Source organism: Hevea brasiliensis, chromosome 17 (assembly GCF_030052815.1).
Source record: "Hevea brasiliensis isolate MT/VB/25A 57/8 chromosome 17, ASM3005281v1, whole genome shotgun sequence".
Classification (NCBI taxonomy): domain Eukaryota; kingdom Viridiplantae; phylum Streptophyta; class Magnoliopsida; order Malpighiales; family Euphorbiaceae; genus Hevea; species Hevea brasiliensis.
Genome location: NC_079509.1, coordinates 58,056,796 through 58,084,322, shown reverse-complemented (window position 1 = coordinate 58,084,322; position 27,527 = coordinate 58,056,796). Strand labels below are relative to the sequence as shown.

The window sequence follows — 27,527 nt, the reverse complement described above, 5'->3', positions numbered from 1 at the left end:
CCTTCTGAGCAACAAATTGGCATCATTTTTAGATCTTGCCAAGCTTGCAGGTAAATCCACTGCATTGCTCTTCATGGCAGCCAAATTTTTCCTACTGCTTCTTCAGTTTGTAATTGCTTGCTATCAAACTGTAAGCACAAGAAAAACACAAAACATTGATTACAACAATTTCAAATGATTTTTTTTTTTTTTTTACAAACAAATACACATTGAGGATTGCTGCACAAGAATACAAAAGAAAAAAAGGGAAACATTGGAAAAGAATCACAATCATCTCAAATTGGAAGTTATGTTGGGTTATGATCTTCGATCAATATCTCTCGTATTCTTGTACCAAACAGTCCATATATTTCCTCTATATTTTCGTAGTTCGATGTGTACTCTTGTCCCAGACAGTCCATAATTTGCCTCCATATTTTGGCGATCAAATGAGCTGAAGTTCGGCTTCATCACTAACTTGCTCCGTTAGCCTGCCTGCTATTCTGCTTCTTGTGACAGCTTACCTTTCTCATGCCTACCTCGTGTAGATGAACTTGGCCTTGGCACTTGTGCACTGGTTATAGGCTTCTGTAATGGCTTCAAAGCAGCCATGATCTCTGCAAATGTTGGCCTCAATTTCGGATCCCTACAATTTAAAATGAGGCCAAAAGTTAATTCTATATCAACCTGCCCAACATACAACAAATCTAACACTCATTCTATGGACTAGAGCATGCAAAGCACAAAAGAAGGAAGCTCTGGCCACAATACATTCACCAGCTATAGCATGTAATTAACCACAATTCTATGCAACATGCAATTTGGTAAATTATATCTATTCTTTCATGCCCAATAATAAATTTTGAATCTGTTCTTTTGCAGCTGCAGAGGAAATTTGAAGATCCCATGCTACTCTGCTTTTGATGTGTCAGATTTCAATGCTTCTTTTTAGAAAATAAAAGAAGAAAAGAAATTAAGGTTTAGGATTTGAAAAAGCAGGAGAGAGTTCATTGACAAAGAGGAGAGAACAATTTAAAATGAGAGTTCATCTTTGGGGCAGAATGATTTTCTGCATGGCACAAGTTCCTGGGGGCTATACTTAGACATTTTTCAATGTTTATTCTCTTTGCTTGTATGATACTGACGCTGTGAGCTACTAGTTTTAGCATGATAAACATTTCTCTGAGAAGTTTATCTTAATTTCAGTTCAATTTTCAACCAAGTAAGTCCCTTTTTCTATCACAAGGTAGAAACAGAAATGCTTATTGCACTAGGAAAGACTTGACAAGAGGCACACAAAATCATCCTATTTTCTTAATCCATTCCATAATACCAAATCTGTAAAGATTCTGGTCATCTCCACAGCTTAAAGAGATGAAAACCTTGACTAGCTTAAGTTGAGAAGCTCAAACAAGATGAACGCATTTACATTTAGTTTTCAAAGCCTAAATGGCAAAAACAGTTTCCAAATTTTGTCCATGAACAACATAGACTCACTACTAAAAAAGTAACCTGTTATTTAGGTTATTGAAATTTCCAGAGGATGCATGTCTCAACTATTTTGCCTATATCTGCATTTTGGGGAAAAAAGAAGACGAGAAAAGGGGAATATAAATAAATCTGCAAACAAAGAGAAAAGGAAAGGAAAATGAAACAAGACCCTATAAACTCAAAAATGGAAACCACAAGCATTTGCGTCTGTGTGTCCTTTCAAGCTGCCAATTCCATCATTATGAGTTTAGCATCTAGTGCAGTAGAAATTGTTGACAGTACTGTCATCTAAGGTGAGGCAACCAAGAATATTCGGCAAAACCAAAATATTTAAATTTCAAAAATAAATCAATAAAAATAAAAAAGACCAAATACTCACGTCTGCCAGCACTTCCGAATAATATCCGCAATGACTGGATCCATATCATTTGGAATGTCAAGACGTCGTTGTTGAAATCCAACAGCACCAACAACTTGCATTGGGTTCATTCCACCCCACGGTTGCTGCATTGTACAGAGCTCCCATAGTATAACCCCAAAACTATAAACGTCACACCTGCATATTGATCCTCACTTTATATTATCATTATGAAAATTTAACAATGGTCCAAAAAGAAATACTAAGAAGCAAGAACATAAAGAGGGAAAGAGAATTTGCATACTTTTCATCTGAAGGTTCATTTCTAAGCACTTCTGGGGCCATCCACTCAGCCTGAAGGGAGATACAACAACAGTAAATTATACCAAGAAATTGATAGAAATAAAAAGTTATGAGGGAAGTACCAAATACTAGCATAGCTTACTAATGTAGAACCAATAGGTATTAGAGAACAATTCTCAAATTTGAGAGAAACTAATTCTCAAATTATTTGATCAAAATCAACAGTCAATACAACAACAACAACTAAGCCTTAATCCCAAACAAAATCAATAGTCAATAATCATAATAAATCCTGTAAATAAGTAGAGAAAATAAGCCCTATATATAGAGTTTTGTAGTCCTAATTACATTATGATTAAGAAATACGAACCTAATTCCAACTCTAATTAGGAATTACAAATTAAATAAAACTACTAAATAAAAATAAACTACTTCCTAAAATAAGTCTCTTACCGTCCCTGCAGTTGACCTTGAAGAGAGAAACGTGCTGTGCTTTATTCGTGATAGCCCAAAATCACATACCTAACAACAGGCAAAAAGTTTCATATAATGCTGGATTAGTTTTCTATCAAAAAAACATATATAATGCTAGATTAGACTTGAGAAATAATTATAGCATGGAAGGGCATTTCGAAAGTGTTCAGGGTCTCTCTGAAAAGATAAAGGGTACCTTCACTACCCAGTTTTTATCAACCAGAAGATTTGGGGACTTTAAATCACGGTGTACTATCATTGGAGTGCAGTTGTGCAAATAATTCATTCCTCGAGCCTGAAAGTTCAATCATGCAGAGGTGAAAATGTCCAATCAATTCAGAAGAACGAAGATTTATGCTAACTAATATTTGAATAAGGCATGAATAGAAAATCATACAGCATCAAGGGCCATCCTCAAACGTCTCCGCTCATCTAATTGATTGTTAAGCCTGTGAATTAGTCTATACAAACTACCTCTGCAAAACATAAATCAACCTTCAATACTCCCATTAACATGAATATTAGGCTAAATAAAATTACAACTCCAATGGGATTTCAAGGGCACTGTATACTATTTTTAAATATTTGCAGATATGGAAACTTAAAATGATAATCTGTTCAGTAGGCTAAATTACAAAGCACAAAGAAACAACAACCACTAAGTATTCTAAATGGACACTAAGAAAAATGAAAAACATGCAATGTTGTAGCGACGGATGAGCAAATTTGACACAGCAATCCAAAAACTAATATGCCTCAATCAGCAACATTTTAGTAACCCAACATGATCATTGTGAAGTCCATCCTAATTGCCATAAAAGTTTCAGTATTTCACTCCTGCCATTCATGCTACAAACATATACTAGTTAAGAACCTGAAATAATTTGTAATTAGGCAATGACCTCTGATAATAGTTAAATAAAATTTCCAACATTTTGGCTTCAAGAATATAATTTGAGTAAAAAAAAATGGACTAAACAGTGTGGCAACATACCTAGGAAGAAATTCTGTAACAATGGAAAGATTTGGGGCACGAGTTACCGCTCCCATGAAGAGAACCACATTGGGATGTCTGAGTCTTTTCATGATTCGAACCTTGCAATTCAAATCACAAGTAAATTGGCTAAAATTCAATAAAACTCTCATAATTCAAGTACATCGTGATAAAATGTACTAATTTATCCACAATATCTGAAGTAGACACATAAAAACACAATTTTAAATTTAGCAGAGCTGCAACATAATATATGAGGTAAAATAAATTGTTAATAATTCTAAACCGACTTGTCCAATCAGAACTGCAGAATGGAATCATGTCGCCCTAAAGATTTTAATCAAAGATACGAATTCAAGCCAAATAACAATTGGAAGCAAATCTGATAGCATAGATGATTTTTCCAGACAAACAATGTATGTTAACTTTCCAAACGTGCACCAGTAAGACATATAAATATGAAATGAAGGAACCTCCAACAACACCTTTGAATTTGAATCCTAAGGTTATAGAAAGTAGCCCAACTCAGTGGGTAAAGGTTACTGCAGACCTAGAGATCCACCTTCACTAAAGATTAACGGACTAACAATTGGAAGCAAACCATTCCGTCACAAAGATATCAGAGCCAAAAGAATACACATGTCAAAGTGAAATCAAAGTGAATTTTACATTATATATATATATATACAGCCCCTGTAAACTGTTGCCGTTTCACGATCTGCTTAAACTAGTATACTTATTTCCTAAGCCCCTTCATCTTGATACTTACAGCAACTGATCAACTACGCTAACAGATATCCGAGATGCTTCACAGTATCATATAGTCTAGAAATAAAAGGGGCACACGATGCATGTAGCTCAGACATGGCATCATTTACAAGATAGAAATTACTACAAGGTTAAGGCATCTCTAACAAGCACTATAGGAATATCCTACCATGTCTTCCCTTAGACGGTCATAATATCAGCAATTCTATGATAGGAGAAAGGACAAAGAAGCGCTTGTACCTCAGTTCTGAATTCTTCAAGTGATTCAACAGAGATACCTTGGTCCAGGAATCTCTTCACAGCCACCTCCTGTTAAAAAACCAAAATGGTAACAAGGTCAAAATATTTACCTCTAAACATTGTGAAGGAATAGTTAGAATTAGTAGAAGATGACAAATTCAGTTGATCTATTTTATCCATGATCCATTGATAGAAATAAGTGTTGCACTGTTGAATTTTGAGCCATCCCATAAACTTTTCCTTAAGTAAACCTGCTTCCTGGATTCCCATAACAGATAAGAATCTTCTAAGAATTTAAAAGAAACTAATTTCCAAAATATATTTCCTAAGATGAAAAACAACCACTAAATATAATGATTGCCCAAATAACATGTTCCCCAATAGTTTGGGAAAGAAAGGTCTTCCTATGTTTTTATGTCAATCAGGTAAAACCTCATAGATTTGGTTCTTCTGACGGATGATAACAACTTTTGCTAAAATTGTTTAGTTTCATATTTGAAACAAATAGACAAAACTGCCCACAGTTAGTTTCTTCACTCATGTTTAAAACAACTAGGCTCTATAGATACAGGCCTCCAAATACTGGGGCTGTATAGTTACTGATGCCAGCCCCTCAAGAAAGAAGAGAATTCTTCAAAGTTAATCACAAATTTCTGGCATTCTTGACGTTGATTCCTCTCCAAAATGAGCATATTATGAACATTAATGAACATTTTGGCACATACGCAGAACAAAAATGATGAAAAATTTTAATTGACATGAGAATACCCACAGTTCCATGCCAGTCTCCATGATAGACCTCCCCATATGATCCTGAAAAACAAAGAATGCAACAAGGATGAAATGATATATAAAGTACAAAACAATAGTCAGGGTTGCAATTGATAGAATATGCAAAGGCCAGTACCAAGTCCAATACGTTCCCCCAAGGTGATTTCCTCCCAAGGAATCTCACACTCTGCAACGTCATCTAGTGCTGCGTCAGACTTCAAGCTACCACTGCCAGCTGATCTATCAAATATTCTCTCACCTTCCGAATGTTCCCCAACAGCATCACGTTCTTGGCCACCATTACCACCGTCCCCACTACCCTGTGGCTCATAACCAGAACCATTTGCATCTCCTTCACTTCGCGCACACTGCTCATGCTGCTTACTGACAGCTGCAGTTGTTGCAACAACAGCTGCAGCAGTAGCAGTGGCAGCAGCTGCTACAGGAAGGTTTGAGTCAGTGCTTGACTTTGCCACAGCAGCAACCATAGAAGATGCAACAACAGCTGCAGCAGCAGCTGCTGCTGCAGCAACAGGAACATTTTTTGTGCAACTCACAGGAGTTACTTCAGACTGCAATGACACGGGTTGCCCAGTGAACTCTCTCGTAGCAAAAGGATGGTTGACCCCTAAACCTTCCGCAGGTTTAAGTTGCTCAGGTTGGTTAAAAGCAAGACTTGCTTTAGAATGCAATCTGTGATGAGGCAGAGGGGGCAAAAATCGAGCAGGACCAAGATCATCTTGATCTTTCATATGCCAGGATTCACTCTTCAGTTTGTGGTCATCCTTATCTTCTACAGGGGACTTGGCCTCAGTAGTTGATCCATCCAACTGCTCATGATAAATTTCAGTAAACAGGCTAGGGGGAGCAACAACACCACTTTCTAGTAATACATCATGAAGTTTCTGGGCTAACTGTGGATTCTCTTTGGCAGCATCAATCATGTATTGCGAAACATCTTTCACTTTCATTCTACGTACGGCAGGAGAGCTAACACCTTCAGTCCATGAAGGACATCTTGCATGTGCAAAAGGATAATTAGGCCTGCTAGGACCCTCCCGCACCAGCACCTTCTCTGCATTGGAAGGTTTCTTAAAATCATCTAAGGACGTCTTGGCTTCTTCTTCACCTTTAATTATCCTGGTCAAATTTGCAAATTCATTAAATTCACACCTGTCCTCAGATTGGTTTCCTGCAGCAGAAACATTCCTGAATCTGGATCTCTTCTCCAAGGTCCCAGCATCTGAATGTTCTTCAAATGAACTAGCTAGTCCACTACTAGAAGAAGCTCTATAAGATGAGTCGATGGCTTGAGACAAAGGACTAGCAGCAAAGAAAGACTCATCATATTCTATATGTGATCCAGCTACATCAGCAGGAATTAGTGTGCCAGGATCAGCCATTAGATCAACGATGTATTCCCTGAAACCATGCCATCCATTAACTTAATAAGTAATTCAATGTTCCTAAATGAATAAATTAAAATTTTTAAAGGAAATTTCCCTTCTCTGAGATCCTCATGGCTAATATTTGACAATTAAATGCGTGTGATAAGTGCATAATTTATTAATTTTACTCCCATCACATTTAGTGTTTCTAGTGTGTTTTTATGCCTAATTCAGTTGATTAAAATATAATAATCATTTAGGCATATTTTTAGATAGTTGTTGGAATAATTGTGTTAAATAGAAAAATTTTCAGCATTTGCATTAATTTGACCTTCACCATATTTTTCAAGTGTTTCTAAAGTTGTGGGTCTCCGAATTGAGTGCTGTTTAATTCATTGAAAAGCTAAATTAGAGCACTACAAATGACAAAGAGGGACCAAAGCCCAAATCAGTCTCCAAGGTTGACAAAATGAGCTATGGATCTATTGCAAAAGCCCATACTTGATTTGTCACGACCAGACTTGGGATTTATTTTATATCTGGAGCTCCGGAGGTCCAAATGAAGCAAACCTAGGCCCAATTGAACCTTAAGAGCCACCTCTACAATTGTTGTGAAGGGCTGGAAGTGAGATAAGGCTATTTTAATTGTCAAAAATGGCAATGAAGTCAAAATTATGGGCAGGACCGTCTGTCAGAACCAATTTCTATTTTTAGCCCATAACTTGGGCTGTAGACCTCGGATTTAGGCAAATGAGTACCCGTTGGAAAGCTAAGAAGTAGGGCTACAACTTTCTAAAAGAAGGTAGAGGCAGATTCGAAAGGAAAGTTGCTGAAAAACTGCCGTGATTGCAGAGCAGAAAATCTGTCTTTTGAATTTCAAAACTTTTTCAAGTTTGGCTCTTATTTTTGGATTAGGTTTTCGAGTATAAAGACCATCTTTGGGCAGCAGCCGAAAGAACCAACCAGACCTTTGAACACCATAGAAGACCTTCATTCTCCCTTCTCTTTTTAGATTTCTTCTTTATTTTTCTTCAATTTTCTGTAAGCCATAAACATGAGTGGCTAAGTTCTAAATTCAGTTCAAGGGATTCAAGTTCTTATGCATGAATTGTGAGACCAGGTTCTTAATTTAATTTATATCTTTTTGAATATCTATTGTTTCCTGATTTAATTGTTTTTGATCTATTGAATGATTTGCTAAAAATGCCTATTAGTTAATTGTTTGATTTGATCAATTGCTAGTTCATCTTCATAATCCGTAATTGTTGTGTAAGATTGAATATGAGCAGCAATTAGGTTTTATTGATTATAATCCAAGTTTTCGATAATAACCTAAGGAAACAATAGGATGAATTAAATGGTTTATGCTTTATAAATCGTTATTTAGCTTAACTACTTCCTGTTCTTAAAGTAGTAATTAATTTGATGAGAATTGCTTAATACCAATTCAGTTAATAATTAGAGTCAACAAGAGTGCTGAGCTCGAATTAATGAGTATAAGGAAGTTAGGGGTTTTACCTCACTGTTTGGTGAATCTACGTTAAGTATTCAATAAGAGATAATTGTATTTCTTTTGTCTATGATCGAGTCATGCATTGGAATGCGAATTACCTTGGACTAAAATTTGTTTAATTTGAGAGTTTCATATTTAAATTTAATTCTTTAATTTCTGAACGTAATTTCTTCTGATTTAGCGTTATAATTCCCCCCCACCCCATTTTCTTTTCCTGTTATACAAGTGCACGAAATTTAGTAACACAGTCTCTGGGTTCGACCTGGATTACCACTTACTGCAGAAAATATTTCATTACTGGTAAATTCAGTTAATTTAATTTTTTGTGAAATCAACAACCATCAAGAAATTTTGGCGCCGTTGCCGGGGACTGAAGTTTATTGGATTTCATGTTTTTAGTGTTAGGATATTTTATTATTAACTTTGTTTGTGAAGTGTTGCTGTTTTCAGGTTTTCGGTAAAAATTACGGTGTTACTATTCATCGACAGATTTTTGGTTGAATTAGGAGGGTGCTCCATACTTTTTTTGAAGAAAACGACATTTTGATCAAGACCAATCAATCTGTAAGATTCATTGGCCCCACCCTCTTGAGGCCAAATTCCATCGTTTTCTAGGATTTTGAGGCATTTTTCTTTTTTTACTTTGATTTTTTTTTTTTTTGTTTATGACAAAAACTTCTCAATCTGGTGAGTTAATCTTTGATCCAGAAGTAGAAAAAAATAGGTAAACAGTTGAGAAAATTGGCTAAGCAAGCTAGGCAGATTCCGAGTATATCTAAAGGAGTCCAATCTCCAAGGGAATTAAGTTCGGATTCGGATTCAAATTTCGAAAACGAAACTATGGCTGCTAGGACTTTGAAAGAGTTGGCTGCTCCTGATTTAAACGAACAGCCTTTGTGTATTCAATACCCTGCTTTAAATGTTGCTTTTGAGTTAAAATCTGGACTAATCTATTTGTTGCCTAAGTTCCATGGTCTTGCAGGTGAGGATCCACATAAGCATTTAAAGGAATTTCATGTTGTGTGCTCCAGCATGAAACCTCAAGGAGTTTCAGAGGATCAAATCAAGCTTCGAGCTTTCCCTTTCTCACTGGAAAGTGCAACTAAGGATTAGTTGTATTACCTTCCTTCTGGATCTATTAACTCATGGAATGAGATGAAGCGGATGTTCTTGGAGAAGTATTTTCCTGCTTCCCGTGCTGCCAACATAAGAAAAGAAATTTGTGGAATGAGATCAAGGAGTTTCAGAGGATCAAATCAGCTTCGAGCTTTCCCTTTCTCACTGGAAGGCACAGCTAAGGATTGGTTGTATTACCTTCCTTCTGGATCTATCAACTCATGGAATAAGATGAAGCGGATGTTCTTGGAGAAGTATTTTCCTGCTTCCCGTGCTGCCAACATAAGAAAAGAAATTTGTGGAATCCGGCAGTACAATAGAGAGTTTGTATGAGTATTGGGAGTGATTTAAAAAGCTGTGTGCATACAAGTTGTCCCCATCATCAAATAAGTGAGCAGCTGTTGATTCAGTATTTCTATGAGGGACTTCTACCAATGGACCGCAATATGATAGATGCTGCTAGTGGAGGAGCTTTGGTTGACAAAACACCAGAAGATGCAAGGAGGCTGATTGCTAACATGGCAGCAAATTCTCAGCAATTTGGAATGAGAATGGATCACACACCTATGAAGGTTAATGAGGTAAGTACATCTAACCTTGAGAAACAGATTTTTGATTTAACTTCTTTGGTGAGGTAGTTGGCTGTAGGGAATATGCAAACTATTAAGATATGTGGAATTTGTTCGGGTTGGGGTCATGCAACTGACATAGTGTCCTGCGTTACAAGATGATGAATCAATGCAACATGTTAATGCAGTAGAAAATTATGGACAGCCATAACGCAAGTATGATCCCTTTTCTAGAAGAACTTATAATCCATAATGGCGAGATCATCCCAATTTGAGTTATGGGAATCAACCAGTGCAAAACCAATACCATCAGTAGAGACCACAAGTGAATCAACCACCTCTGCCTCCCTCAAATCAAGGTATGTCACTTGATGAAATTAATAAGGCTTTGGCTAACAATACACAACAGTTTCAACAGGAGACCAGAAATAGCATTCAAAACATAGAGAGGCAAATTGGTCAATTAGCTTCATCTGTGAGTAAGCTGAAAGCTCAAGGTGTTCTGGAAAGCTTCCATCACAAACAGTCATGAATCCCAGAGAAAATGCGAGTACTATAATGTTGGGGAGTGGGAAAGAAATTGATAATCAGACTCCACATGAGCCAATGAAAAAGAAGAAGTAAAGAGCAAAAGAGTCTGAAATTCCTGAAGTTGAGGTAAATACTGAACCTAAACTGAATAAGATTAATAATTTTGTTCTTCCTCCATTCTCTTGTAGGTTGGCCAAGACTAAGAAAGAAGAACAAGAGAAAGAAATTTTGGAGACTTTCAGGAAGGTGGAGGTTAATATACCTTTACTTGATGCGATCAAACAAGTTCCGAGGTATGCTAAATTCCTTAAGGAATTATGCACTACAAAGCGCAAGTTGAGGAATAATGAGAAGATAAGTGTGGGGGAAAATGTGTCAGCATTAATTCAGCGAAAATTACCCCCTAAGTGTAAGGATCCAGGTTCGTTTTCTATTCCCTGCAAAATAGGTGATTCTAGATTTGAAGGTGCAATGGCAGATTTAGAAACATCTATTAATGTTATGTCAATTCAGTTTTTCAAACTTTAAATTTGAGTCCTTTGAAAGAAACCAGTGTCATTATTCAGTTAGCTGATCGTTCTAATGCTTACCTATTGGGAGTAGTTGAGGATGTGTTGGTGCAGGTTAGAGAATTAATTTTTCCCGCAGATTTTTACATTCTGGATATGGAGGATAATGCTCTCAAATCAAAGTAAGCTTTGATTTTGTTTGAAAGACCTTTCCTAAAAACTGCCAAGACAAAAATTGATGTGGATGATGGTACCTTAACTATGGAATTTGATGGAGAGACTGTCAAATTTAATATCTTTGATGCCATGAAGTATCCTGCTGATGATCATTCTGTCTTTTCTATTGATATTGTTGATACATTTGTGCAGGATGAGTTAGAAAGAAAATTACAATGGCATGAATTAGAGGAAATTCGACTTGAGGCTTATGAGAATTCTAAGATCTATAAAAAAAAGACCAAGGCATTCCATGACAAACTAAGAAAGCAGTTTGTGATTGGGCAAAAAGTTTTATTGTATAATTCTAGATTGAAGCTGATGCCTGATAAGTTGCGTTCTTGTTGGATTAGACCATTTGTTGTTACTAATGTGTTTCCTTATGGTGCAGTTGAAATTCAAAGTTTAGGAACTAACAAAGTGTTCAAGGTCAATGATCATAGACTCAAGCCATTTTATAAGGAGTTTCAGGAGCATTCAATGGAGGAGCTCAAATTGAGTAACCCAATCTATGTGGATTAAGGAGCTTTGCCATGTCGAGCTAACGACGATAAACAAAGGCGCTTCTTGGGAGGCAACCCATGGGTGGCTTGTTAGCCACAATCAGATTTATTTTCTTTCCCTTATTTTATTTTATTTTCTAGCATTTTTTTTCTTTTCTTTTGCATTTGGGCTTTACATTGAAAACAATGTAAGTTTTAAGTGTGGGAGGAGGAGAAATTTGTTGCTGTAATCTTTTTAATTAAAAAATAAATAAATAAATAAAATGTTCTCATAAGCTTGATTCATGATTCTATATTAACTCTCGGAGAGAAGTGCTTTGTCCTTGAAATAAGTTCTCTATTTTAGATTGAATTTTTGAGATTTTATGCAAGGTAATAGTAACTTTAACGATGGATTTTCCCTCTTCTCCATACCATAGAGCAATTTTTTTTCCTACATAAATTATTTAGGCTTGATTTAATTGTGAAATGATTAGTTATGTGTACTTTAAACTAGTGTCATGCATATTTCAGAACTTTGTTTAATCTATCAGGGCACTTTATAATATGTAGACGCATAAATTAGGGAAAATAAAAGGCTGAACTTGAAAATTGCTCCTCTATTTTAGTTAAGCAAAGTAACCAGGGGTCTTCATGAATCCCATGTCGATTCTCAGGCCAAAAGCTAGCTAAGATATGAGAAATGTGCTTTTCTGAAAGTGACGGTTAAAATAAAATAAAATAAAATAAAAAGAAAGTAACTGTGACGAGAGAGAAGTACCAATTTCAAATTTAAAAAAATAAAATAAAAAAAGGGTCATTTCTATCTCCCCTAAGATTTGCAAAAAGCTATAATTGTTATACCTTAATAAATTAGCCTTGTGTTTTGGTATGTATTGATTTAAAATTTTATGGAACTTTAATTGTGTGAGTTTAATTGATTTCAAGCCTTTTATTTTGTGTTGGAGAATTGTTGATATATTGGTATGGTGTTGATGGAATTTGTTGTGACGGTTATTACCTTACTTGCCTCTTCTTTCAAACTTTTAATCTTTTGTTAGAAAATGTTGTGATAGGGTGAAGTTAAGTGAACTTCTAAGTAGAGTTGATTGAGAGTTTAAGTCATGCTTGAGGACAAGCATGGAATAAATGTGGGAGAATTTGATAAGTGCATTATTTATTAATTTTACTCCCATCACATTTAGTGTTTCTAATGTGTTTTTATGCCTAATTCAGTTGATTAAAATATAATTATCATTTAGGCATATTTTTAAATAGTTGTTGGAACAATTGTGTTAAATGGAGAAATTTTCAGCATTTACATTAATTTGACCTTTGCTGTATTTTTTAGGCATTTCTAAAGTTGTGAGTTTCCAAATTGAGTGCTGTTTAATTCATTGAAAAGCTAAGTTAGAGCACTAAAAATGACAAAGAGGGACCAAAGCCCAAATCAGTCTCCAAGGTTGACAAAATGAGCTATGGATCTATTGCAAAAGCCCATACTTGATTTGTCACGATCAGTCTTGGGATTTATTTTATATCTGGAGCTCCGGAGGTCCAAATGAAACAAACCCAGGCCCAATTGAACCTTAAGAGACATCTCTACAATTGTTGTGAAGAGCTGGAAACGAGATAAGGCCATTTTAATTGTCAAAAACGGCAATGAAGTCAAAATTATGGGCTGGACCGTCTGTCGAAACCAGTTTCGGTTTTTAGCCCATAACTTGGGCTGTAGACCTCGGATTTAGGCAAATGAGTACCCGTTGAAAAGCTAAAAAGTAGGGCTACAACTTTCCAGAAGAAGGCAGAGGCAGATTCGAAAGGGAAGTGGCTGAAAAACTGCCATGATTGCAGAGCAGAAAATCTGTCTTTTGAATTTCAAAACTTTTCCAAGTTTGGCTCTTTTTTTGAATTAGGTTTTCGAGTATAAAGACCATCTTTGGGCAGCAGCCGAAAGAACCAACCAGACCTTCGAACACCATAGAAGACCTTCATTCTGCATTCTCTTTTTAGATTTCTTCTTTATTTTTCTTCAATTTTCTGTAAGCCATGAACATGAGTGGCTAAGTTTTAAATTCAGTTCAAGAGATTCAAGTTCTTATGCATGAATTGTGAGATCAGGTTCTTAATTTAATTTATGTCTTTTTGAATATTTATTGTTTCCTGATTTAATTGTTTTTTATCTATTGAATGATTTGCAAAAAAGGCCTATTAGTTAATTGTTTGATTTGATCAATTGCTATTTCATCTTCATAATCCGTAATTGTTGTGTAAGATTGAATATGAGTAGCAATTAGGTTTTATTGATTATGATCCAAGTTTTCGATAATAACCTGAGGAAACAATAGGATGAATTAAATGGTTTATGCTTTATAAATCGTTGTTCAGCTTAACTACTTACTGTTCTTAAAGCAGTTATTAATTTAATGAGGATTGCTTAATACCAATTCAGTTAATAATTAGAGTCAACAAGAGTGCTAGGCTCGAATTGATGAGTATAGGGAAGTTAGGGGTTTTACCTCGCTGTTTGGTAAATCTACGTTAAGTATTCAATAAGAGATAATTATATTTTTTTTTGTCTATGATCGAGTCATGCATTGAAATGCGAATTACCTTGGACTAAAATTTGTTTAATTTGAGAGTTTCATATTTAAATTTAGTTCTTTAATTTCTGAACGTGATTTCTTCTTATTTAGTGTTATAACCCCCCTCTCCCCACCTTTTCTTTTCCTATTACACAAGTGCACGAAATTTAGTAACACAGTCTCTAGGATTCGACCTGGATTACCACTTACTGCAGAAAATATTTCATTACTAGTAAATTCAGTTAATTCAATTTTTGGTGGAATCGACAACCATCAGCGTGCAACAACCTCATAACCAACGCTAAGAATCCCATGCAATGTAAGAATAGGAAAATAGTAGTTCCTTAGACTATGATGCAATAGCTTAATCTACTTATGAGAATAAACATCGAAAAGTTGCATTAGAGTATAGCAGCTCACATTTGCAAGATAGATCATGTTCTGCTGCAGACCAAACAGTGAACTAAATCCTAAATAATCCAGCTGACTTTAACAGAGGAAAATAGTCATCACCAGAAAAGGAAAATAAAATGAAGTAGAAACTTATAACTGCAATTACCTTCCATCACCAATCTTTACAAAATTCATGGCCACATCATCAGAACCAGTGTATTGATGACCTTTTACCAGCCGGCATGGTATGCCTATGCTGTCAGCCAAAACCTGCATACCCCAAAAAGCAGTAGGTATGAAAAAGAAAAGCAATTAGTGAGAGAAAAAGACTTCTGAAAAGTGAGGCCAAACTCACAAAGCAACAGATAGTTCTAAAGGAGTAAGGCAAATATGAGGCTCTAATAATCAGGCAAGCAATTGACTAAACAGTTTTAATTCAGTGAAAAAAGGGCACATCAAAATATTTAAAATATTATAATAAAAACTTGTAGTAGAAAGCTGCTGACTTTATGAATAAGTTTCAAAAGTGAGCAGATAAACTGCAAAAGAATTTGCACAACGTCCCTCAATGACTTAACAGCAGCTGCATCGAACAATTGATGTTAACAACAGTAACCACCAAGTTATCATGCCACACCTCTGACTTGACAATGACTGACTTGAGACATACAAGCTTAAGATAGCAAGAACCAAAAATTTACACAACAAATGCTTTCCACCCATACAAGAAGAAATGAAATGACCAGTGATTATTTTGGGTAAATTTTGTATGAGTAGATCTTGAAAAATTGAAGATTAACAAAAACAAAGGACTATATAAACTTCCTAGGAAAAAAGATGCAAGTATGGCTTCAGCAAGACAAGCCATCCACAAAAGTTCAAAAGGTAGAAACAAGGACCAATTAGGAAAAGGTTTTCAGCACCATTACCAGCTTTCACATAACCTGATTTTTGCTTCAGCAAAGTAAAGCACTACATTTTTATTTGCTGAGTTTCAGCGAGCTCAAACTAGGATTGCTCACCAAAAGTTCAGAGAATGATATTCAGTGTTTCAAAATTGCCACAACCACTTAATAGAGTTTTTGAGAAATATAGGCCTAGGAGTCTGAATCATCAAACAGGCAAGCCTCCATACTGAACTGGGCTTGAAATTGGGCTCCCCATCACCAAAATGGCCAAAGCCCTTTTAGTTTGGTTTGCCTTTAACTTATGTGCCCTTTAATTTTCTTGTACACTGTCAATGTGGGACTTGCTCCCATAAACCATATTCCGACACTCCCCTTAAGTGCAACTGGGTTCAAGTTAGGCTCACAGGACCAGTTATTACTTGTCATTGCATGGGATGGCCCATCTAACTTAGGTTTGGCTTCTCTTGGCTCTACCCTCAAGGTCTAGCTTGCTAGCCTAGCCCATGGATCCACTTGAGTCTGTCTTGATAAGCTCATGTCACGAGTTTGGCTCGTTGGGACTCAGCCCACCGCTTACGGGTCTCGAATCTATGGTTGCTGGGCCTTTTCATTTCATCTTTAGATGATTCTTTACAGATATCCTAGCCATAGATCTTTAAGGAAATCTTAGGATTGATTTACACTCCATAATATTCCTCCTAGCACATGCAGTCAATGGTAGATGCATAAATAAAGATATTCATAGTTAAGGCATCATTATCACAAGCATTTGTACAACAAGTAGTTAATTTAATTTTGTTAAGGTTTTTAGAAAGAGAATAAGGAGGAAAGGAAGAAGGGAAGAACCACAAAGACTACATTTTCATTCAATTCACATTCTAATTACACAATACATTAGTTCATATTTATAATTGAGGATACAATATATAAACCATAAATTATTCCTAGACTATTGACTTTTGCTAATACCATAAATTAAGAATCCATAAATTAAAGGAGAATTTCAACACTCCTCTTAAATCATAGGACTTTCCAATATGAGACAAATCCATTGAATTAAGTAAAATCTCATCAATTTTAACACTCCCTCTAGATTAGATTTTTTTTGCTAAAGTTATAGATCCATCATCAAGCTCCCCCTTTTTTATTAAATAAACATCTACTACTTGAAGATTGGATAATTCTTTGGTAAGATTTAGGTGAGACTGGATGGAGTCACCTAACTCAAGCAACTTCATTGGAGAGAACGCCAGTGATAAACAGTGGTCGGAGGTGGCCTTACGCTCTAGCACGTGATGCAAGGGCCAGAGAAGAAGATCAGTGCATGTGCTTCACACACTCCTTTTCCGATGCTGGTCTCTTGGATTTGTGATCGTCTACACCCAGTGCTACTTCCTAGGTGGTGAGACTTGAAGCTTCACCAAAAAGTTTGGGCTAGCTTCGAGTGACTATTTTCCTTAGAAGCAAAGGGACCGAGAGAGGCAGAGAGAGATCTTCTCAGTTCTGTGTTTTCATACCTTGGTATGGTTTTCCTTTGAGGAATAAAAGTAAATAGGAAAGAGAATTTTCAAGGAAGGGCTCAATACCCAGGCTTTGACTCATGAAGAAGGGGACTTTGGAAGAAAATTGCTTTGGGGACTCAAACCCAAAGCTAAATTGAAGAAGCAGAATATAGAAGAAAAATAACTTGTAACTAAAACCCATAGCTTTGGGACTCAAACCCACAACTTTGGAAGGAAGAAAGGTCAGGGCTTCAAACCCTGGTCTTATAGAACAAGAGAAGAATAAGAATAAGAATCCCAGAAATTTTAAAGGAAGAATAAGAAGAGACCCAAAATTTTCAAGGTTTTGATACCATGTTAAGTTTTTAAGAAAGAGAATAAGGAGGAGGAGAGGAAGGAGAAAAGAAGAACAAAAAGACTACATTTTCATTCAATTCACATTCTAATTACACAATACACGAGTCCATATTTATAACGGAGGATACAATACATATACCATAAATTATTCCTAGATTATTGACTTTTGGTGATATCATAAATTAAGGGAGAATTTCAACATTCCTCTTGAATCATGGGATTTTCCAATATAAGAAAAATCCCATGAATTAAGTAAAAATCTCATCAATTCTAACAATATCATCTGAAAAAAAAAAAAAAAAAGTTCAAATATGGATTTAAAAGGTTCAGTCACATAAATGCCATATTAGTATCCTAGACTAGGTGCATCTGACAATAAAAGATGTAAATCGTCAAAGCAAGAACCTTAAACATTAATGCACGATGGCGAGCCAATCCAATTGTAAGAGAACCAAGTGGTAAAACCATGCTGCCAAGTGTTGCTTTCAAACTGTAGCTAAGACTCCGCCATGCTCTTGTCATGTTGTCAGGATCCGCAACTGACCCACCCATGTAATCAGAAACTAAAATAGCAAGCTTTTGCACAAAATCTCTATCTGTGAAAACTAGAGATTCAGACCTTGACTTGACCGCCATCTCTAGTGCCTTCTGTTCAAGTTTCAACAAGTTAGCATCAGCAGCCCTATTCACTAGCACTGCTTCCCAGCTGACACCATCTTTAATTGATGTTCCTTGCAAGTCAACTAGAGAAGGCATTCGTTCTGATGTGGACTCGGTCAAAATTCCATACAGGTCATAAAAACCATCCAAGATCTTGTCATCATAGCCAAGAGAATTGTAATTCTGTGAAGCATAGATAAATCTACGATATGAGATTGGTTAGAAAAGAATGAACACAAGATAAAGAAAAATTCAGAAAAGAGTGTCAAACAATTGAATTATTCTAGTTTAAATCATAAAAATTTCCTGTTCATCCGAAAATAAACATTATATGCAATTAGTGAAGATGAGAAATTATCTAAATGAATAAACTGAAGAACAAGTAGCCAATTAATTGCTTCACTTCACTGCAACTTTATGCTGAAAACAACCTCTAAAGCCATGAGACAGTATGCTTCTTGTAGTTTTAGCTTTGAGAGAAGATAATAAAACCCGTATCAACAGAAAAGACACAAGTCCAAAAAATGCTTTCATTACTTTGCTGGGTTTTCCAGGTTGAGCGAAGGAAATACATAGAAGCACAAACTTCTTGCTAGTTGATTTGTGGTAACAATAGGTCAACCCTTGAAAGTTGATAATGCAAGCTTGTCAATGTACAAATCCTTTTTTCCAATATTCGCAGCCATGTTCTCCAATTTTTGGGACCTTCTTGATAATGTGTACTCTAATAATACACAACTCTTGGAACATTTTTTATGCAATGACTAAAATCACAAATTATTTGGCCAAGATTGACCAAAGTGAGAACGACTTTTAAAAGTTTTTTTGAAATAACCAATTTCAAATACTACCAAATGTTCAGTGACAGATGAGGAAATAGGACATGATCAGACATCAAAAAACTGGCCCATCTTAACAACCATAGCTTCACATATAACATGATAACATCTATGATGAAGAGGTGCCAGTTGCCATTCCTCAACTTCTTCTCTTCCGCTTCTGCAAGATCCTATCATTTATGAATTGTTTTCAACTCCTCAAAAGATAAGTCTCAATAGCTTCCTTTTTGCTTTTCCTCTTCGAAAGGTACTAAATCCAGATTTTGTAAATAGTTACAGTCATGATTTATGCCACTACTTGTTATGAAGCAGCACTAGTGGCAGCTTTATAATAACAGACTAATACTATAAATTGAGCTTCATTTTTTTTCCATTTGTTACAGGTACATAAATGTAGAAGAACAAGCATCACCAGACTTTTAAGGATGACATTGGCCTTGAGCATAACTCCATTTTTAAGCCTAAACGCCAAACTCAACAAAGGTTCAGCTTCAGTCCCAATCTAATTGAGATTGCTCACAAGGATTTTTCTCCTCCATTTATCTTTATCCAGGATCATATGGTTTATTATCAGTCTAAACATCAAAATTCTTATTTATCTCTTCAATCCATCAGCCCTACTTCTGCTCTTCTTTTCTCCAACTACTTGAATCTTCTAGCTTCTCCGCATAAGAACATCAATTATGTTAAAAGCAATCCCATTCTTGCACTAAATACCATTATGTTGATAAGCATCCACTGCACTGAAACTATTTTAAGAAATTTATTGGCAATATCGGGGGCAATAGCAGAATGTTAAAATGAATATGTTCCATGTACGTTTTCCACAAGACATTTCATACACGCTTTATCATATATAGGAGTTGACTTCATTATTAGATCATACAGGAGTTACTTACTCTTAAGCAAATGTTTTCTATGTAGGTATTTTAAGTATTCAGATTGTGAGAACCCATACTTTGAAATTGAATTAGATTTGAAAGGTGAAAATAAATAGACAAGCTTACCCAGTATCGGTAAGCAACAACTTCAGCTGGAGTATTCTCAGGAGCACAAGAGCCCAGACTTATTTGCTTGACAGCCTCGATCTGAACTGCCTCAGGATCCTCTCTAGCACTCAATTCCAAAGCCAGCTGAATTTGATATTCCTCCTCAATTTCAGGATCCCTCGAAGACCCTGAGTCACGCCTGGCTGCATCAGAAACATCCAAACCACTACTACTAATCGAATCAGATGGCTCGGTCCTCTCTCCTCTAGTCACATTTGAAGATGATGGTGGACTAGGACTTTTTTTATTCAACCAATTGGGAATACCTGGGAAGGGTTTATGCTCATTGGACCTAGAGGGTAAAACCCTATCAGGGGAAGATGCATCAATGGACTTATTGCCCTTTGATGAATTTGACCCTTCTGCATCTTGTGATTGATTAGACATGATGTGGAGCTTCTTAAGAAAGTTCTTCATGTTATTTCCCAGAGCTGTTGAAGTGTTCAATGCTAAAGAAATAAAAATCTGGCCATAAACCTCTCCATTGTCTTGGACCAAGCATGAAAACTTAATCAGTGAAAAAAATCACCTCAGAAAATAAAAGGTTGAACCAAATCCAAAAAGCCCCTTTTGCTTCACACCCACAAGTGAACCCAAAATCAATACATCAAATCCAATAGCCACAACAATCACTTCAAGCAATACCCAGAACAGCTTTCCCAGTATCAAGAATACCCAGATGCTTGAATTGAAAAATAACACCCTCCCTTTCACAAAACAACAACAACCTTAACCTTGAAGATAACAAAAAGAAACAGAATTGAAACTCAAACACATAGCACACTGGCATGCATGCACAGCACAGGCAATAGCACCATCAAAACATATGATCCTTGCAACCTTGAACAAGAATAAACCAATAGCCAGATAGTGAAAAACATAGATCTTTTTTGGACTTAGGGAGGAAGAGAACACATAGAAAAGAGAGAAGGGGTAGCAGAGGGGTTAGTTTTGAAAAAGTTTAAGAGATGCAGCAGCAAAGACCAACAAGTGGGAGAGTAGGACCTCAAAAACAAAGAATGACCCACTTTTAGTATTTGATGCACAAGGATTTTCACGGTCCCATAAAAAGGTCAATGGGGTGGCAAACAGTGACAAACACCTACAAAACTCTACTCAACCGGTTGGCTTTCTCTCTCTCTCTCTCTCGCCTTATATCCTTCCCTTTCTAAAAGGTTCCAAAACAAATACCATTGTCCTTTCCTTCGTCTCTCTTGCTCAGATTGGAATGGAGTCCCAAACTCCCAAGCGTGGTGGAGGCATGAGTTGGAAATTTGCGTGAGGAATGGAATATTGAATGTGCAAGTTGGAGAGAAAGATGGTGTTTTTATGAGACTCAACTTTTTCTGCTATATTTTTTTTTCCTTTTCCATTTAATTTTGTCGTTTTGCATTAAATTGCTTCTTTTTGCAGCTCATGGACTATTTTTTCGAGCTGAAAAACATATTTTTTTTTTAAATATCTAATTTTAAAAAACATATTTTAACTTTTTTTTTCAATTTTATTACAGAATTGAAATTTTTCCAATTTCTATAAAAATTATCTCAATTATATAATTTTAGCCTTTTATTATAATAGTTATATAATTCGTTCTACGTCAATCAATTTTAATTTAGTTATATTAAAGTCATTCTCTTATTAAGTGAAAATAATTAAAAAATATAATTCATACTAATTTCTCAACCAAAATAAATTTTTAATATAAAAAATTAAAATTAGTAATATTTAAAAGTTGAATCTTTAAAAAAAATATATATTAATTAATAAATATCTTATAATATAAAATAATATTTTTGTTAACATTAGCTAGAATATCCACAAGCGTTAAAAGCACAACCTTTATGAATATAAAGAAAATCAAATTACGGTTGTGATTGGCATTTTGCTATTTAAGAGAGCATCTATGATTTTTTTTGGCAAAAGGGAAAGAATCTTGACTTTCCACATTAATTTGGAATGATTTTTCCCACAAAAAAAAAAGGGAAAATTTTCCTTTCTTTGGCTACATAGAAAATTTTGTGAAAAAAATGAAAATTCTTACCTAACCAATTTGTAAAATAAAATTCACGTGGGAAATAAAAGGGCAATTACAATCACATGGATATTTTTTTATTTAATGTAAGGTACATTTTTTGTATATTAAAACTTTATTTGTTTTACATAAAATATTTTCTAACTTTTTTTTAGTGTTTATAACATTTAGAAAAATTGGTCAGTGAAAAATATTTTCCTAATCAAAGTAGAAACCAAGTCATTTCTAAAAAAAATAAATTTATTGTTTCAAAAGAGAAAATTAGAATTGATAATCTTATTAAAATGTAGAAATAATTATACATACATGAAATAGACGCATATCATTAATTTAACATTGCAATCAAATAATGAAATTTATTTTCATAAAAAATATTTTTTTAGAAAATATATCTTTTATATAAGTTATTTTATGTAAAACAAACATAAATTATTTTTTAAAAATATTTTTTATATTTTCCAACAATTGGGTACTCAAAACAATACTCAACTCAACTCAACACAACTAAGCATTTTTTCTAATAATTTAGGGTTGGTTATATGGATTCTCTTTCTCCATTCTAAACGATTTTGGATTAAATTCTCGGAAATGTGTAATGCTTCTATGTCATGTTGTACTACTTTCCTCAAAGTCAGTTTAGGTCTACCCCTTTTTTTCTTTCTATCCTCTAACCTAATGTGCTCTACTTGTCTAACTGGAGCCTCCGTATGTCTATGCTTCATATGACCAAACCACCTAAATCTCCCTTATCTCAATTTATCCTCAATTAGCACTACTCCTACATTTTCTCTAATACTCTCATTACGGACTTTATCTAATATAGTATGACCACTCATCCACCTTAATATTATCATCTCTATAACTCTTATCTTAGACACATATGACTCATTCAATGCCCAGCACTCACTACCATGTAACATGGCCGGTCGTATGGCTGTACAGTAAAATTTTCCTTTCAATTTATTAGGAATTTTGCAATCACATAAAACTGCCGTGGCACTTATCCACTTCAACCATCCGGCTTTAATCCTATTATTAACATTCTCCTCACATCCTTCATCTACTTGAAGGATTGAGCCGAGATATTTAAAGTGATTACTTTGAGGCAGTACCACTCCATCCAAATTAACTTCTTCCCTATCATCAGTTCGGCCTTCACCGAACTTGCAATGCATGTATTCTGTCTTTGTTCTACTTAACTTTAAACCATTTGACTCTAGAGTACTTCTCCAAAGCTCTAGCTTTCTATTGACTCTTTCTTGCGTCTCATATATCAGAACTATATCATCTGCAAATATTATGCATAAAGGGATACTCTCTTTTATATATTTCATCAATTCATCTAAAACTAATGTAAAAAAGTAAGGGTTTACAGTTGAATTAAGTCAATAAAAAATATTTTTCTGATTAAAGAGAAAATTAAATCATTTTTTTTTAAATGACTTCCACTTTTCAAAAGAGAAAGTCATTTCTATATTTGACGATATTATTAAAAATGTGGAAACACTTATAATATAAATATATACTATTAATTTAATATTATAATCAAACAATATAAATATTTTCATATAATATATTTTATAGAAAACATATTTTATGGAAAATGTTTTCGGTATATAAATTATTTTCCGTGAAACAAATGAAATTCAATGATATATATTTTGCTTAAATGACTTTATAAGTGCACTCTTCTAATTCAATTTAGTACATTCAAAATAAATAATTTCATAATACTCCTTAACAAAATCATATCCAAATTAATAAGAAATGAAAACTTCTATCCTTATAAATTGAATTAACTATTCTGTTGAGTACTATACATAAAATATTAGAAGGTAATTAGATAATGTAATAGCTAGATGAAATATTAAAAAGTTAAATTAGTTATATTGTGAATGATTAATATGTAATGGAAACATTAGTTTAGATATTTAAAAAAACAATAATAAATACTAAAAATGTATTTTCTTCTTATAAAAAAAATTGACTTAAAAAATAAATATAAATAATATTTAATTTCAGAGAATTTTCATAAATTTAGTTTACCTTTTTTCTTCATGGAAGGCTTAGTTTAAAAGATTGCATGTAAATTTATGATAGAAGAAAAATTAATATATATATATATATATATTACACTATGAAGATTAATTTCTTTTTTTTTCAGAATAAAGATTAATTTCATATTAGTTCTATAAGATTTGGTTTAATTTAGCTAAAAAAGTGATAAGGGCTAAAATCAATTAACCTATGAGAAGTTGACACATGTCATCAGAGAGAAACTATCATTTTAATTTTTAAGGGGCTAAAAATAAATATAAAAAAATTATATAAAATCATAATAAAAATTATTATTGGAGTTATTATTATTAAAGATTAATGAATTTTAATTCAATGATATTAAAATTATTTTTAAAATTATAAAATCTCGAGTTGAAATCAATTCAAGTCAATTGTATTAAAAATATTATTATATAAAACTTTGTTCACCATTATGAGCAAAGCAAGATATTTATTTTCTCTCAAATCTCTTATTCTTTTTTACATTCTCTCTATTTTTTTCCTATTCCCTTTTAATTATATTTCTATTGTCTCAATTATTTTTATTTTTTCTTTTTCTTTCTCTCAATTTTGAATATCAAATCTTACCTAATTACGGTTCATTATAGAATCATAAACCAAATCGGACTGATTTTAACACATAACCAAGACATACTAAAATTGCTTCAACTGTTAAATTTAATTAAATCAAAATTGAGTTGAAGTCAAAATCGAAAGGAGCCATGCGATTCATTTCTAGTCCCCCGAACCTTGAATTTAAATCGACCCAATGGCCATCCCTATCCATAGATCATTAAAGCCCCTAATTAGCTTCCATAGGCTAATTGTTGGGTTCAATATAGGTATTAAACCTAACTTGGAAATTGACCCAATTAAGGGACTAGATCAACAATTTAATTGGTGGGTTAACAATTCAACCGGTGAATCAATGGTTCAATCAGTTAGTCATTAAAAAATTAATTATATATTATATTTACTAATATAATTAAATAATTTTAATCAATCAAATTTTATTTTTAAAATCAACATTTCAACATTTATTAGATTATATTTAATAATATTATTAAAATTTATATGAAAATATTTAAATTTTAAATTCTTTATTCTTAGCATTTATAGTTAATATATAAAATAAAAATAATATTATAATTGAATAATTTTCTTAATATTCATGAAATATTAATGATATATTAAAATAAAAAATAAACATCTCATTTTAATAAAATTATTGTATTACCATAAATAAAAGAACAATTACTAAAAAAAAATCTTATTCGTTGATTAAATTTAAATTTTAAATATTAAAATATCAATATAATTTATATTTTTAAAAATGTTCAAATTATAAAATTTTATATAGGTTAGGCCAATGGGTTATCTGTTCAATCTCCGGTCATTCAGTTTTTTTAAATCAATTTATTTTTTAATACAATGAGAGAATAAACTCGATTTTATATTTAAGATACCAATTTACTAGATCAATCAAGGTTTAATAAGAGTGAGTTCAATACTTCCATATGTGTTAATTTAGTTCTTAGCCATAGCATAGCTGAGAAAAAATTTTGATTTCTTGTGGATGAGCTTAGAGGTGAGCAGATTTCGGTTCAAACCGAAAAATTAAACTAAATCAAATTAATTCGATTCAATCGGTTTGATTTTAAAATTCAATTGGTTCGGTTCAGTTTTATATTATAAAAATTTCAGTTATTTTGGTTCAATTCGATTTTGAAGAGAAAAAAATTAGTTAAATCGAACCGAACCAAATAGTAATTTTATATATTCAAATCGAATCAAATCGAACTGAATCGATTTATTTTTATAGAAAATTTATGAATTATATTTAATTATATATATATAAATTATTTAATTTCATATATATAAATTATTTAATTTCATTGATTAATGGTTATTAGATTCAAACCAAAATCAAAATTAGATCAAATAACTTGAAAATTAAGTTTAAATTAAAAAATCAATCAAAAATCAAAACTGATCTGTTTGAACGGAACATAACCGAAATAGATTGGTTCAGTTCGATTCGATTTTTCATCTATTTTGGTTTGATTCGATTTCTAAAATACGTAATTTGATTTTCATAATTTAATTCGGTTCAATTCGATTCGGTTCAGTTCAGTTTGAACCGAATGCTCACCCTGTATGAGCTTTATCATTTTTTTTTTTTTTGAAATTCAAAGCCAATTCCAGAGTTGGCTTTTTGGAGGAATTTCTAAATTGGTAAACATTTATTCTACAATTAATTTATTATAAAAAGGAGAAAAATAAAATTTTGGTAAGTGAAAAGTCAAGTTGAAGGTAGAACTTGCAAGCTTCCATTACTAGTAAATTACTGATATCTTGTAGTTGACTATTGATTCTATTGGATGCAGCGTTTGTGTGTGGAAGCTTCAAAGTTTTTTCTAACCTTTTATACATAGATTTTTTTTTTTTTAAATAATGATTTGAATATTTTTTTTCATTAAAATAAATATTAGATTATTGAATTAAATTATTAATTTAATATATTACTCATCAAGTTTTATGTATTATATTAAATTAATATATATATATATATATATATATCATTTTAATAAATTAAAGTTAGTTTTATATACTTTTTAACTTATCATTTAAATTTTTTAAAATTAATTTTAAATAATTTATTAAATAATTAACTATTTATTTTTAAATTAACTTATAAGTTACATTTTGAAATAGTGAAACCACACACCTTCTTAATTTGGTTTAATTAAAACAAAACAAATTCAAATATTTTTTGTTAATTTTAATTTTAATTCAAAGTATCAATTTTATTTTTGTTAATTTTAATTTTAATTCAAAGTATCAATTTTATTAAAATAGTTCAATTTTTTAAATATATAATAATTTTATTCAATTTTTAATTAAATTTAGAAAATATTTTAACATTATAATACGTGACTCAAATGCCACATAATCATTAAAAAAAAAAAAGACTTCCCTCCTTTTCTCCCACTTAACCTTTTCTTTGGTTTTGGTTTTTTTAATTGGATTTTTTTTAATCTAATTATAATTTAATTTTGATTTTGATAAATTTAACGATTAGTTTATTTTTTTAAAAAAAGAGAACATATTAGTTTAGCTCAAAGTCAAACCAGTTGATTCCAAATTTTTTTCATATTAATTAATTTTAATTTTAAATTAAATCAATTTAATTTTATTAGTTTTTTATGAAAAAAGAAAAATATTTCATTAATTAGAGTAGAATAAAAATTATAAATTAATATATTATATTTTTTATATAAATAAAATTAATTATTTATACAAAAAATCATGCAAAAGATTTAAAATATTCGATAATGTTAACAAAACATGTAAATTGCTAATAAGCAGGTTATGCACTCTACTATTCGACTTTATAATTTTTTATTAAATAATTTTCAAATTTGGATTTCCTATTAGTGAA

The 27,527-nt window shown here is 32.9% G+C and overlaps 1 protein-coding gene across 2 annotated transcripts; it reads right to left on the bottom strand.

The window, feature by feature from the left end:
- Nucleotides 1-129: 129 nt before the first annotated feature.
- On the bottom strand, nt 130-21,280 carry LOC110649516 (probable serine/threonine-protein kinase SIS8). 2 transcript variants are annotated; one of them, XM_021804102.2, is made up of 13 exons: nt 19,954-21,280; nt 17,853-18,290; nt 14,847-14,950; nt 5,515-6,800; nt 5,380-5,420; nt 4,608-4,676; nt 3,600-3,700; nt 3,003-3,081; nt 2,802-2,900; nt 2,585-2,653; nt 2,133-2,182; nt 1,850-2,026; nt 130-625 (listed from the first exon to the last, which is right to left on the bottom strand). In XM_021804102.2, the coding sequence occupies exons 1-13, from the start codon at nt 20,410-20,412 to the stop codon at nt 478-480; spliced, it is 3,120 nt and encodes a 1,039-aa protein (XP_021659794.2). In that variant the 5' UTR covers nt 20,413-21,280; the 3' UTR covers nt 130-477. The 2 variants fall into 2 exon arrangements, with proteins under 2 accessions (XP_021659794.2, XP_057996019.1); XM_058140036.1 differs by having other exon boundaries at nt 17,853-18,309; nt 19,954-20,091.
- Nucleotides 21,281-27,527: the final 6,247 nt, after the last annotated feature.